We start from the raw sequence: 15,401 nt of genomic DNA, 5'->3' as shown, positions 1-15,401 counted from the left end.
ATTTGTTGTGAAAGCTGAGGGTTGAATTGGGGCGGCAAAGTGATCCTTGGAGCTATGATTGCTCATGTGGGGTTTATTTAGGAAATCCCCCTCTCCAGATTTAGAGCCTTCAACATTCCAAACACCACTTCCAGATGTTCTTATTCCCAGCTTAGTTTTGGAATAAAATTCCAAACACCAGAGCCTGAATTTCATGCTTGGCACATGTGCGCCAAGTCGGCGGGCCGAGATGCAGACGCGAAATTTGCTGCTGCCCACGATCAGCCCCTGAACGTGATTTCACACTGGCTGGCCAATTAACGGGCAGCCATGTGAAATGCGCACTGTGAAAGTCTCAATGCTGCCAAGGGGGATTGGGAGGTTGGGGGAGGGTGGGGGCAGGAAGAGGGCGGATGCCAACAAAGGTGAGGGTGCAGGTGGGCACCTCTAGCGAGCTCCCTGCAGGCAGGCAGCTGCTGCAGAGCTGTCTCAGAAAGCTGCAGACCCGTACAAATTAAATGAGAAGAAAACAATGCAGCAAACTGTGTCTGTGCAGCACATTCAAGCACCTGACAGCAGAGCTCGAAAGTCGTCAGTCCCCAGATATCTTCTTTAATTATATTCCGCCCCAGACATTTCGACCCGCCCTTGGGTGAGGTTTCGTTAAAAACGGGCTGCCTGTCTGCCTGTTTTGCCCATGTGACAAGCGTGAAATCGCACAGGCAATGTAAAATCGTGGACAGTAAGTTTTTTAATGGCATTAATTGGTTCTTTAATCGCCAGAGGGCGCTTGCAGGAGTCGGAGCCATGCCCGCTGACCTCAATATTAGTCTCGTGCGCAATGACATCAGGACGCATGCCCGACGTCATTTTGCGCAATTTCGTGTGCGTTCGGGTCAGGCACATTCCCACCCGATCAACTTAAAATTCAGGTGCCACATAGCCAATTGCAAAGTAATAGTCCCAGTAATCTGTCTCAAGTTCTTGCTTTGCGTTTTGCTTGAGGAAGCACGTGCGTAAAGCAGATCCTATAACTGCTACAAGCTGACAATTCAAACACGTCTGGTTTGTCTCAGATTTATGTACACTGCAAAGCATGCACGTACATTCACTGTGACAGAGGAGTTGAGATCTAAGAAGAGGGGTGCTGGTGATGGAAGCGTCGTCAGTATTTATTGGTGTGAGATCAGAAACTAATATGACTGCTTTAGGAAAACAGAGCAAGAGCCTCAGGTCCAACTACCTGAAGCCCAGCGGTGTCTGAAAACTGAACTTTTTTATAGTGTTCCATGCATCAATTTTAATTGAGTAAAATTAAAAAAAAAACTTACCTGGACATTTCAGCTAGGCGCTGCATTGGTGCTGTTTGGCTCCAGACTAGTCACCAGCTTCGTGTGCTGCTCTACCCCCATGCTCCAAACGATCCTTAAACCCACCCCCGCATCTGACCCAGCTTTACCTGAACTGCCCAAAGCCCGAACTACCTGACCCTAAATCTGGCAATATCCGAAATTCAGCAGGGCCTCAGTCCCAATGCATATTTGGAAAGTCTTGGGCCCTCAAACCCAAGATAGATGTGGGTGTAATGTGTGGTATTGATTCTGGATTAACTTGATTGGGATTTCCTCGTGTAAGCAGGTTAATTATCAACAGATTGAAGGTATTGAAGGTATCCCTGGAAAGGGATGCCAGCATTTCCACTTGTGTCCTTTGTACTGACTGTGACTAAGTTACTATTTATTCTAAAAGCAGGGTGAACAAAACAGTTCATTGCATTTTTATGATGCGCTGATGAGGTGATAATGGAGCTGGCCTGTACAACTCCAATCAGATTAATAAAAATCTCCAACTGTTTTCTTAATGCTTACCATTCACCAGATGTGGCAAGGCCAGCATTTATTGCCCATCCCTAATTACCCTTGTTCAGGGGACAGTTAAGAGTCAACCACATGTAGTTCAGACCAGGTAAGGATGGTAGATTTCCTTCCCTAAAGGGCAGTAGTGAACCAGATGGATTTTTACAACAATTAACAATGGTTTCATGGTTATCATTAGACTTTTAATTCCAGATTTTTTATTGAAATCAAATTCCACTATTTGCCATGGCAGGATTTGAACCCAGTTCCCCAGAGAACACTAGTCCAGAGTCAATACACTATGCCACCATCTCACCACACTCAACAATGGAGGATTATAGGGTTATTTTAGTTTTTAAAAAAATTGAAACAAACGTATATAAAAACATTGCTCATTGAGGAAATGCACTGCATGCTGCATACTGATCCATCCAAGTCTGGCAAGTCTCAGCTTTGGTCCCTGTATTTTCTGAGCTAACTGATGTCAGCCATTACAGCAATGGGAATAATCAAAATGGCTTAGTGTTCCCAGACTAGGGAAGGGAAAAAAGCAACTGAAGTCTCTGCAGTTGATCAACATCCAGAAATTCTGCAATATGAAGTGTGAATGTTGGATGAACAGGTTTTGGGCCCCATACTTGATTAGCTTGCCAATAGTCACAAAGGAAGAACATTTATCTTGGGCAAGCTCTCTTGTAGCAGAGGGCTGCTGACAGTCAGGAAGCTATACCCTTTTAGCGGAAGAAAGTTAAACATGAAACTGAAAGAAATGTTTTAAAAATGCAAGGATCGATGTGGCATCTGCTGAAATGGAAACCTAGCACATCATCTATCATGGCAGGCTGTAGCTGCTTATTGTAAGAATTGGACCTGACCACCAATCCTTTCAAAAATAAGAAACTTTTAACATTAATAATGTGGATGAGTCTTTATAAGACACAATTTTTACAATAATTTTGTGAATCAGTGTTGATAAATGTTAGCTATTTGCTTAACCGCAATTGACTGTAATTTATGAGCCAGGTATAATTTTGGCAAAGCTTTAGGCTGACATATGCGAAGCTTTGTGAATTTCCCAATCAGATACACGCTGGTCGCTTGGTAAAGGATTGTGACAGATTGCTCACGGTTGTGGTAGTCTCCACTTGAAGGAGTCTAAACATTGTAAAATTCAGACTAATCTTTTGTTAAGGTTATCATTTCCAAAATGTGTTCAAGGACAGTGTTTCCAGCTGCTCAGCCTTGCCATAGGGACAGCATCATTTAGAGACTGCTTTCGATAGAAATGATTCCAGCTGGCACAGGTTTGTGCAAATTATTCTTTAATTGTATTTTGCTCTTTCTCAGCTCCATCTCTGGTCACTGTCATTAAGAAGGAGCGGACATCACGAAACAGCATTTCTCTCTCTTGGCAAGAGCCAGAACATCCGAACGGGATCATATTAGACTACGAGGTCAAGTTCTACGAGAAGGTGGGAAAATGAGACAAAGATTGGCCGGGTGGTTAACAGTGAGGTTGAGTGTCTTGGGCTACCACCAGATATAGGCTTGGCCTAAATAGCCAAGTGGTTATGGTACTGGGCTTATAACCCCAAGATCAAGAGTTCAAATCTCACAAAGGCAAACTATGAAACAATGTAACTTCATCTGAATAGGAACAGATGAAAACGTGTTTGTACTCAAAAGAGTTATAGACAGGATGGTCAAATAGGCAGATAAGTGGCAGATGGAATTTAACCCTGAAAAGTGTGAGATGATACACTTTGGAAGGAGTAATTTGACAAGGAAGTATTCAATGAATGGCATGACACTAGGAAGTTCTGAGGAACAAAGGGACCTTGGCATGTGTGTCCATAGATTTCAGAAGGCAGAGGGGCATTTGAGTGGGGGTGGTGAAAAAGGCATATGGGGCACTTGCCTTTATCAGTCAAGGTATAGGTTACAAAAGTAGGGAGGTCATGTTGGAGTTGTATAGAATCTTGGTGAGGCCACAGCTGGAGTACTGTGTGCAGTTCTAGTCACCACATTACAGGAAGAATGTGATTGCACTGGAGGGGTTGCAGAGAAGATTCACTAGGATGTTGCCTGGGATGAAACATTTAAGTTATGAGGAGAGGTTGGATAGACTTGGGTTGCTTTTGTTGGAGCAGAGGAGACTGCGGGGCGACCTGATCGAGGTGTACAAGATTATGAGGGGCATGGACAGGGTGGATAGGCAGCAGCTGTTCCCCTTAGTTGAAGGGTCAGTCACGAGGGGACACAAGTTCAAGGTGAGGGGCAGGAGGTTTAGGGGGGATGTGAGGAAAAACTTTTTTAGCCAGAGGGTGGTAACGGTCTGGAATGTGCTGCCTGGGAGGGTGGTGGAGGTGGGTTGCCTCACATCCTTTAAAAGTACCTGGATGAGCACTTTGCATGTCATGACATTCAAGGCTATGGGCCAAGTGCTGGTAAATGGGATTAAGTAGGTAGGTCAGGTGTTTCTCACGTGTCAGCACAGACTCGATGGGCCTCTTCTGCACTGAAAGAAAAAAAATGAATAAAAAGTAGAGTGATTAACAAAGCTAAAAAAAAAACCCCTGAAAACGGTGTTGGAAATTCTCTCTCAACATTTCAAAGTGCATCCATTTCTTCAGAAGTTCCTGTGAATAATTTCTCTCATGGCAATCATGCTTTAGATCTTGAACTGGACTTTGGTTTGGATCCACTTTTCCTAAGCCTCTTTTTGGTTCAAAAAATTTGATCTGATATCACAAAATGTTCTTAAGATAAGGCAGTTACACATCAACTGTGGGTGTTGAGGATCGTGGGATCGGTGGGAAAGAAGTGGGGCTGCTTCTGGTACCTTCCCAATGGACAGGATTTCCTTTGCATGTCATATGCAGCCAAGATCATAAATGTGTACTCTAGAAATGCATGTACAATTTTGCTGCACAAAGAACGCAAAGGAACCTGTCATTCAATAGCTTGGTGGATTCAATTGCCTTATTTTACTTCTTCTGCTCTCGTTCTTAGAGAGAATGCTAAATAGACTGCTTCCTTTTTAAGCTACATGGTTTGTATCCTGCTTTAAGGATTCAGTACCAAGGGTAGCATTTGCCATGGAATTTATGAGGAACAATATAATTAGAAGGTAATAACTTTGCTTGCACTTTCACAATTAATGCAAATATAAAGGGATAACTTGTAATTTGAACAACTGCAATTTAACAATGTGCAGTATAAAGATTAACCAGTCACCATAACTCAGCTGCCCATAGATGCCACAAGACCTCACAATTGTACTGTTTCTTCTTTCCACTCCCACTGCTGTGTATCCATTGGCACATTTCAGTTAGCTCTTCCAGTACACTGCCCTAGTATTTCAACTTTAACCTTCAACAAGTTATTTTCCCAACTGAGACACCTTCTATTATCTTGTAAAGATACCAGTATCCAGCCATAGAGTACACATTGCTCACTACAATCTTTTTTCCACAACTGCACTTGTTATTCCCCCTCAGCTTAGTGTGTCACTTTGTCCTGCAAAATGCACCTAAAATCCCATGCAGAAAGCATTTGGAAAACATCCAACCTTGGTGCTTTCATAACGGAATAATTGTTAATAAGGGAGATTCTGAACTATTGTGACTACAAAGTAATTATTGTGGGCTACCTACACCATATGGAATGCAGAGATTCAAGGAGGCAGCCCACCACCGCCTTCTCAAGGCCAAATTATGGATGGGAAATAAATGCTGGCCTTGCAAGTGATGCTTATATTCCATGAACAAATAATAAAACAATTACTTAACAATTATGTTGAACTGTAGCAAAATACTATGAATAAATATAACTAAGATAGAATACTGCAGATGCTGAAAACCTGAGATAAAAACAGAAAATGCTGGAAAACCTCAGCAGGCCTGACAGCATCTGTGGAGAGAGAAACAGAGTTAATATTTCGAGTCCATATGACCCTCATGAGATGCTGCCAGACCTGCTGAGTACTTTTTCCAGCATTTTCTGTTTTTATTTCTGATGAACATTAACCTGCATTTTTCTCTCCATAGGTGTTAGCAAAACATCTTTGTATTTTTAATCTTCCTGTTTTATTTCAAAAATGCCTTTTTTTTTGTTTCATAACCCTGCCAAAACCTAAAAGTGAATGTTGTAAAGCCTTTTTTTAACATGTGATCTTTAAAGAGAAGGTGCTGCAATGGAAATTACCAATTCAGCTGCACTAACGGAAATACCTCAGTGAGGGAAAATTTCCTCAATATTTGTCTTAGTAAATTCATAGAACAGAAGTTTCCATCTGCTCATCAGTTCTAACAGAATCATAAAAGTATTCATTTACAACAATGCTGGAAATAGTGAACGTAGAAGTAGGGTTTGATAAAGTGATATAAAACGGCACTTGCTAATGTGCTTTTCTCTAAGTTAGGGTTATTTCTCACAATATGGCTAACCTGCCTAAATAGAGCAGTAGATACGGGTTATTTGTAGCAGGCGCTTCAAGAGATGCCAGCAATCACATTCATATTCTATTTTGCTAGCTGATCTTTTTCCCTTTGGTGGAGAGGAGCTCATTTTCCATTATCTCCACTGCCCAATCAGAGCATCCTCTTCTAGCAACATTTTGGATGTGAAAAAAAGATCAGGCCCCTATCTAAGAATTGCCAGCAGCTCTTTAAAATTGCTGGTGCCTAATATCTTGCCTCATGGTCTCAGTGCTCTGGCAATGCATCTGAGCTGTGAGCACTGGAAGAACTGGAGCTGGCCTTGTTTTGTGGGCCGCAATATGGGGCATAGGCATACCTAGCATTGGCAAATCAGGCTGAACGTATTCCTGGAGGTTTCTTGACCTGACCTCTCACCTCTATCCCCCACACCCAGTCAAACAGCCATTTTTCTCATTTCCAATATTAGGACTGGAATGAGGAGAAACTTCTTCACCCAGAGGGTGGTGAATCTATGGAATTCTCTACCACAGAAGGCTATGGAGACCAAGTCACTGAATATATTTAAGAAGGAAATAGCTATTTTTCTAGACTCTAAAGGAGTCAAGGGATATGGGGAGAGAGTGGGAGTATGATATTGAGATAGAGGATCAGCCATAGTCATATTGCATGGCAGAGCAGGCTCAAAGGGCCGAGTGACCTACTCCTGCTCCTATTTTCTATGTTTCTATAGCAAACCAATTTTTTATTGTTCCTATATATTTTTCCCCTGGATTATTTGCAACTGACCCTGAAGGGTTGGCAACCTGAGGCACTTCTCGGATATAAGAAGCAGTTGCATTATCTACTGCACCTTCCACCTCTCTCCCACACTTTTCAGAATTATTTAATTATTATTACAACTGGGTTACAAAAACAAGCTCAAAGTGTTTTATCCTTGCTATCACTTACAACAGCATCAAATTTCCCCCAAGATCAACAAGGAAACCTAAGGTCCACGATAGAAATGACAAGAATTTCCAACTAAATTGCTTATTTTCATTAAAAACTAACAAACATGCAAGATTGTTGCAAAATCTGTGCGCTCTAATTATGTTCATATATACTTGCTCTTATGTTTAATGGCATTGGAGGCCCTCAGTGTATTCTCTTAAGATCAAATCTTACTGTTTGTTATTTCTGGGAACTAAAGTGTTACCAACTAAAGATACAAAGTGCAATTCACAGAAGCTGCAAATTGTGATGTTTATGTTCCACTCCAAATAGTCACAATAGCTAAAACATATCACAAATTGTGGCAAGTACCATATGTTAGCTGCCCTCAGAACTTTCCAAAGATATGTGATGACAACACTGGATATGGAGTTTTCACATGCTTCGGACTATAAGAAAGCAGGGACTTTCATTTATAAGGCACTTTTTGATGTCCTTAAGTTATCTGAAAATGCTTCATTGCCAATAAGTTACTCAAATGCAAACACTATTGTTATGTAGCAAATAAAGCAAGCCTTTATGCACAATCAGTGTATGAGATAACACCAGTTAATCTGCCTTTTTCTTTGGAGAAAAGTTGTCCAGAACATGGGAGAACTCCATGTTCTTGGAATAGTACTATGGGACATTTTACGTTTGCCTGAATGGTCAGACAGGGGTCTCAACTCATCTGAAAGGGCAGCAGTTCTGACTGTGCAGGAATCCGTCAATAATACACTGACATGTTATCCTAGATTGAAGTCTTAGAGTAGTAGTTGAATGGAACTAAAGTGGTTCTATACTATGTCCTGAACATATTCATGCAGCTGTCAGACTTTGCGGCAGTTCATTTTATGACAACCCAATGAAAAGACTTTACCTGAAATCCTTTAGGAGTTTTTTAGGTGGTGATTGTTTTGTATTTATTCAAGTGAGGAATGTCAGTCCTAGGGAATGGATTACTGTTTTGACTATAATGAAAGTGCATGATTCAAATAAGGCTCCTGACCAACCTAGAATTGGCAACAGAAAATCTTCCTTATTTTTTCACAGCTCTTGATTGAATAGCATTTGATTGAATGGTACCGTTGCCTGTGAGCTGGGAGATTGTGCTGTCAGCAATAGGCAGTGCCCTATATTAATTTGAAGACTTACACAATCGTAGAAGCTGTTGCAAAGAATGTGTCCAACTGGCTCATCATGCATGTGCTGATATTATCCCTTCACCTGGCTGTGTATATAGCACTACTAACATCCTCTGGACATCCTCAGGCACTCTAGAGCAAGTGGAGTACAGTTGAAGTGTAGTCACTGTTGTAATGTCCTCAATTTTATTTAAGTCACTCCAAAGCCTCTAGTTGGAGAAGCTTAATTTCCATAAACTTTCTTCACCAGTCAAATTTCTGATATCAGGGCCTGAATTTTCAGTCCAGGGTCAGGAGCCTGATAGCGGGGCCATTTCTGGGTCTTGACCCTGCACCAGGTCAGTCATGTGATATAATCTTCAATTGAAAAGATAATTGGCCCATATGCGAATTTGGCACCCAATTAAGGGCAGCGGGTATGGTGGTGAGGCGCGAACTAGTTTGGGAGGGCAATTATAAAAGTTAAATGGCAGCCATTACTGGATTTGCCATTACCTGGATGAACAGAGCAGGCAGGAGATCAGAGGACCGGCAGGTCATGTCACACACAAGTACCTAAACACTCACCTTTCAAGTGCCACTCTGTTTAAACAATGGCAATGTTGTGCCATTGCATGAGCACTTCAGTTTGATTATCGTTTTTTATACAAGATTTTCCATCAGCAACCACAATCAGTCTTGGCTTCCCACTGTGCTTCTGATAGCTGTGCACTAACATGTCCCAGACTGTTTGCTCTTTCTATTACTAACTTTGAAAATTTGTTTCTGTCCATCGCCAGTCTGTTTACAAGCTCTTTAATAAACTTAATAAGCAAACTAACTGGAGGTATACCAGTTGCTGGCTCACCTCCCTCCCTTTAAAAATCCCAGTGTGTCATGGAGATGCTGAAAGGCTGACACACTGTCCGAGGGCACTATTTTCAGAGCAAGCCCACACCCAACCCTGCCCCCATGAGCAATTGCAAATCCTGCACCAGTAATTACCTTAGTTATTGGCCAAGTACCATCTCAAGGTCAATAATATCGCTCTTTTAAAAGGGTAACCAGAACTGCATGTATAAAGTTGAAAAAGTAATGTTTTTCAGCAGACCAAAGCTCATTTTCTTTGTGTACTGACTGTTCCATCATGGCACCTAATTGCATCTGGCCTAACCTCAAAATTTTTTATTAACCAAGGATGACTAGTTGATGTTCTTCAGCTGTGACCTTCACAGCACACCCTCACATACCAGGACTAGCACCCAGAACTAGGGTTGCACTTGGCTTTTTAACCCCTTTTCTTGTGTATTCCTGGAAGGGAAAAAAACAAACATGTCTTTCACACAGATCTGCTTTCTTTTCAACTCACATCATGTTCACAGTCTGGGGTATAACTCACAGGAGATGGTTTCTGCTAAGATGGTAATCAGCCTGCATTTTCTCCACAACCACAGGAGATTATAGTCCAGATGCACTGAATCTTTTCCTTTGAAGTTTCTCTGTCTGAAGTAGGCCTTGACATCTTTTTAGGCACAACATTCTGTTCTCTGGACTAGTTGGTCAATTGTAATCCACATAGGGCTTTTCCAGCAAGTGGTTACTTTACAGTCTCAGCCAGCTTTTGCTTGTATGTCCTTTTTTTAGAAACGTACATATCTTACTTAAAAGTTCAACATATCTGTAGGTAATTCAGGGCTATGATCCATGGTCATGACACTATCCCTGAGCCCCTCCACCTCTCTGCCTCCCTCTATTAAATCACTCCTCAAAATCCCATCTTTGACCAACCTACACAATACCTTCTTTTAGAAATCCGTGTTTTGATTGCACCTCTGTGAAGCATTTCGGGCTGTTTTGATATGCTAAAAGTGCTATATAAATACAAGTTTTCAACGTTTACGTGTCGAAAACTGATGCATGAAGATTAGGATTGGAAGTCTAGCATCACACACAGAACTATAGTCCAATATGAACCTCTTTCTTTGGAAATGGAGAAGCAAATGAAAACAAAAAATCCAAATTCAACTGTGATGTCTAACTTGTGATGATTATAAAAAAAATCTCAAAGAGGAAGTAGCTTTTAAGGAAGGACTGAATCATAATGAACCATGTGCCTTTCTTTGTTTGTCTTGAAGCAGGAGCAGGAGACCAGTTACACTATCATGAGGTCAAAGGGCACCAATGTCACCATCAACGGGCTGAAACCTGAGACCACCTACCTGTTCCAGATCAGAGCCCGGACCGCGGCTGGTTACGGGACCAGCAGCCGCAAGTTTGAATTTGAGACCAGTCCTGACTGTAAGTGAATATTAGTTTTTTTGCATTGAAAAACATTCCATTAGTTAAGAAGAGAGGGAGAGAGAAGCCAGGTAACTGCAGATCTGTCAGGTTAATGTCAGTTGTGGGGAAGTTACTGGAATCTATCAGCAGATTGATTGGATGAGTACTTGGAAAAGTGTGAGCTTAGGGAATCATTACAGTGCCATAGTTTCATCGCAGAGTTCAGCCAATGTTTAATGCATCTTATGATATCGTTTGAACCCCTCAGTAGGAAACATGTCATTTTTCCTAGCTAGCCACTCTTGCAGTGTTTGTATTCTTTCTGTTCTGCTTACATTCCATCGCAAAACACGTTTTTTTTTAATCTCTCTTCATTTCAGCCTTCTCCATCGCTGGTGAGAATAGCCAGGTCGTCATGATTGCTATATCAGCAGCAGTCGCCATCGTCCTCCTCACCGTGGTGATGTACATCATAATTGGGAGGTTAGTTCAACACGATGTTCTATGTTAAAATGACCATTTCCCAGCTTATTTTACTGTGCACCTGTTGTTGTGTTATGATGCGCATGCACCTTTAAGGAATATCTTAAACTACTGTCACTCATTACATGCCTCAACAGAATGTGATGTATTAGTCCTATGACCTGCCGTCTGCAAGCAGTCGGTCAGAGATTAGATGTATAATACTTAACCTCCTAGTGAATGCTATTTGTATATAGTCATATCTTCAAATAAAGAGCCCACATTATTGTTTTGCCAATCTCTGTCATGTGACTGGTATGTTTATGTCAAAAAAGAAGTTGGTAACACCTGTGAGAGGTAATTTACCATGGCTTAAATATTTTCCTTTGAAACTGAAAGATCATGGCTCTTTGACCAATACCAACAGATTATTTAACTGCAGAAATTGCTTTATTGAGGTAGTTACATTATGTTGCATTCTAATGACAAACTCAGTTTATTAGTATAAACGCTAGATTAACAGGTTTCATTGGCAATGAATTCCTCTTCATTGTGTTCTATAGACTATCAGACTGACTGATTTTCCAATTCCTACATCCTGATTTTAACTGGGTGCAGGAGTCATACAGACGGTAGCTGAGGGGGGCAGCAAACTGTGTGGAACTTGGGAGCATGATATACAGGAGAATTCTGGAAGTGATGAATGTTTGGCCGGAGAATTCCCTACTCTTCTTCAAATAGTACCTTGGGATCCTATAACTCCAAATGAACAGAGCCTTGATTTAACATCTTATACAATGGGTAGAATTTCCAGCAATGCATCGGTCCCTCAGCACCCCACTGAAGTGTCAACCTGAGTTATTTGCTCAAGTCCAGAGTGAAACTAGAAACGACAACTTTCTGACCAATAATCAGTATTAAGTTAGCCAAGTTGGTATTGTAAGCCTATAGTAAATTAACTTCCATCCACACCAAAAAAGTCACCTCTATCGGAAGTATCAGGGCTTGGGGAAGGGGACTTCTGGAATTGGAACAGAGCCTGTCCGGCCCTGGTAAAACATCAGTAAAAGGAGGAATACCAGCCACTTCAGGGCACAAGTGGGACCCACCTGTGGGTCCAAATCTGGGTTATGGCCTGGATTTCTAAACAAATGTTTATCTCCACTGTCACTTTTCTTGACCTTCCTACAAAGGAAGCCAATGGATAACCCAGCAGTGTAATGTGTCCCAGGGAACAGGCAGCCTCTGTCACATTTTGTGTCCTTAGAATTGGGTGGTGGGGGCACCATAGATGAGCTCCTAGGGGTGCGGGCACGCAGTGGAAATGTTTGAATAAAGCTACCTCTCTCTGACTGTATGGGATCTGCTAGGGTCCAAAACAAATATCACCAGAAGACACATCCCAGCACTTACAGTGGGATATTGGCTCCACTGATTTTCAGCCCAATTGAACCAGTCAGATGTCTTAATAAGTGAGCATGGGTTACTCTAACCAGAGGGATAAGAAATATTCATAAAACATTAAATAAAAGGAGAGAAGAGGAAGTAGTACAGTGAAAAGGTATAGAATTACTTCCTAACCATGTCTGAGCTCACGAATGAAATCAAAACATATTATCTTACGCCAACAATCAATCACAGTTTAATCTTGTTGCAGAAATATGGATTCATGGTGTAATAATCACTAGAAGTAGTAAGATAAACCACAAGGGCAACATAAGAGTAGTTGGAAAAATACCTGGAATTGACATTTTGGAGTACGCTGAGAGCTTTATACGTTTCTATGAAAGGAACACTTGTTATGAAAACATTTGGCACCCACGAAAGTTAAATAACCTTTCAAAGCAATGAAATATTGAAGTGTTTGATGACTAGGGCTGTTTGACTCTTTTTTTGATTTTTTTTGCAGATTCTGTGGGTACAACAAATCAAAGCATATTTCTGATGATAAAAGAATATATTACCCAAACGGTCACAGTAAGTATTGAGCTGCAAACATTTTGCAAATGATTTTAAAAAATGCTCAGCAAGTCAGGCGGCATCTCATTTACCTCTGTGCTGTTTATGGGATTTTCCTGTGCAAAAATTGGTCACAGGATTTGCTTACATTGCAACAGAGGCAACACTTCAAAAACATTAAGTTAAGTTAGCTATGAAGTGTTTTGGGACATCCTAAAGATGTGAAACGAGCTTTTGGGATATAAATTAAAGCTCTTATTTCTTTTTCTAAGAGAAGTCATTGAAACAGGCTAAGTGTTCATTCACCAATAACTTGAGAGTACAACACTTCCATCACTCACACTGATTATATTCAGAATATTTGTTTCAGCACTCATTGGGAACACCATTTTACAGCCATGATGTAAGGGAGGAATCCACCTTGTGCATGCTCAGAGAGCTTACACACTATCACAGTGTGAGTTTGAATTTTTGGGGGACTTTTTGCACAGCAATTTCTGCATTATCTTTGAAGTGTTATTTTCTTCTGTTGTTTGCTGCTGTAATTTTGCAAAATACTCATTTGGTGTAGACTGGTGCTACAGACTGGTGCAGACAGTAATTAACCACATTCAGCTTGGGTGTTCAATTACACATTCCAATGGATTTGAAACAGGAAGAGGAATTCACACAGAGGGGGAACATACATCATAGTCAGCTTGGCAACGCTTGGTGTGGCTATGGGTACCCTCATGGGCCCCAGTTACGCCTGTCTCTTTATGGGGTATGTGGAACATTGCTTGTTCCAGTCCTACTCAGGCCCCCTCCCAAAATCGATGACTGTTTCGTTGCCGGTTCATGCTCTTGTCTGGACCTGGAAAAATGTATCAATTTTGCTTCCAATTTCCACCCCTCCATCACTTTCACATGGTCCATCTCAGACACTTCCCTTCCCTTCCTTGACCTTTCTGTTTCCATTCCTGGTGACAGACTATCCACTAATATTCATAACAAGTCTACCGACTCCCACAGCTACCTTGACTACAGCTCCTCACACCCTGCTTCCTGGAAGGACTCCATCCCATTCTGTCAGTTCCTTCACCTCCGTCGCATCTGTTCTGATGATGCCACTTTACAAAACAATGCTTCCGACATGTCCTCCTTCTTCCTTAACTGAGGTTTCCCACCCACGGTGGTTGACAGGGCCCTCAACTGTGTTCGACCCATCTCCAGTGCCTCTGCCCTCACACCTTCCTCTTCCTCACAGAACCAGGATAGGGTCCCCCTTGTCCTCACTTTTCACCCCACCAGCCTCCGCATTTAAGGGATCATCCTCCTCCATTTCAACCAACTCCAGCGTGATGCGATCACCAAACACATCTTCCCTTCACCACCCCCCCCACCTGCACCATCAGCATTCCGTGGGGTCTGTTCCCTCCAGAACACCTTGGTCCACTCCTCTATCACCCCCAACACCTCAACTCCCTCCCATGGCACCTTCCCATGCATTCGCAGAAGGTGTAATACCTGCCCCTTTACTTCCCCCCTCCTCACCACCCAAGGGCTCAAACACTCCTTTCAAGTGAAGCAGCATTTCACTTGCACTTCCCTCAATTTAGTCTACTGCATTCGCTGCTCCCAGTGTGGTCTCCTCTACATTGGAGAGACCAAACACAGACTGGGTGACCACTTTGCGAAACACCTTCGGTCTGTCCGCAAGCATGACCCAGACCTTCCTGTTGCTTGCCATTTCAACACTCCACCCTGCTCTCATGCCCACATGTCCGTCCTTGGCCTGCTGCAATGTTCCAGTAAAGCTCAATGCAAACTGGCGGAACAGCACCTCATCTTCGGGTTAGGCACTTTACAGCCTTCCAGACTTAACATTGAGTTCAACAACTTCAGACCATGAACTCTCTCCTCCATACTCACCCCGTTTTGATCCCCCCTTTTTTCTATATTCATTTTTATTTTAAAATTTTTATTGATTTATTCTTCCTCACTTATTTTCATTTTTATTATTTTTTAAATTTATTTCCATTTTTATTCATTGTTTATCCCCAGCTTTTAGCCTTTTCGATCTTTTTATCCACCACCCTCCCCCCCACCTCACCCCACCCCCACTAGGGTCATCTTTCACTTTCCAGAGTGCTTACCCTGGTCCTGCCATTATCATATTCTGCTTTCTACTCTTAATGTCACCATTAGCACCTCCTTTAGCCAGTACCACCACTATTAACAACACTTTGACCTTTTGCTGATGACATCTTTCGCAATCTCTCCTTTGCCTCCACTTTTCACTGGCTTTCTATCCAGCTTCACCTGTTCCACTCCCTTAAACAGTGTATATT

The 15,401-nt window shown here is 41.9% G+C and overlaps 1 protein-coding gene across 2 annotated transcripts in view; it reads left to right on the top strand.

The window, feature by feature from the left end:
* Positions 1 to 15,401, top strand: part of epha3 (eph receptor A3) — a 269,035-nt gene that overhangs the window by 185,506 nt on the left and 68,128 nt on the right. The window contains exons 6-9 of one of the 2 annotated variants that reach the window (XM_041210805.1): positions 3,183 to 3,307; positions 10,509 to 10,668; positions 11,031 to 11,133; positions 13,022 to 13,089. In XM_041210805.1, the coding sequence (XP_041066739.1) occupies positions 3,183 to 3,307; positions 10,509 to 10,668; positions 11,031 to 11,133; positions 13,022 to 13,089 (456 nt within the window). Of the gene's footprint in view, positions 1 to 3,182; positions 3,308 to 10,505; positions 10,669 to 11,030; positions 11,134 to 13,021; positions 13,090 to 15,401 lie in introns of both variants that reach the window. The other variant, XM_041210804.1, reaches the window with a different exon arrangement.

This window comes from Carcharodon carcharias, chromosome 18 (assembly GCF_017639515.1).
Source record: "Carcharodon carcharias isolate sCarCar2 chromosome 18, sCarCar2.pri, whole genome shotgun sequence".
Taxonomy (NCBI): domain Eukaryota; kingdom Metazoa; phylum Chordata; class Chondrichthyes; order Lamniformes; family Lamnidae; genus Carcharodon; species Carcharodon carcharias.
The sequence above is the reverse complement of the archived record's forward strand: the minus strand, read 5'-3'. Positions and strand labels throughout refer to the sequence as shown.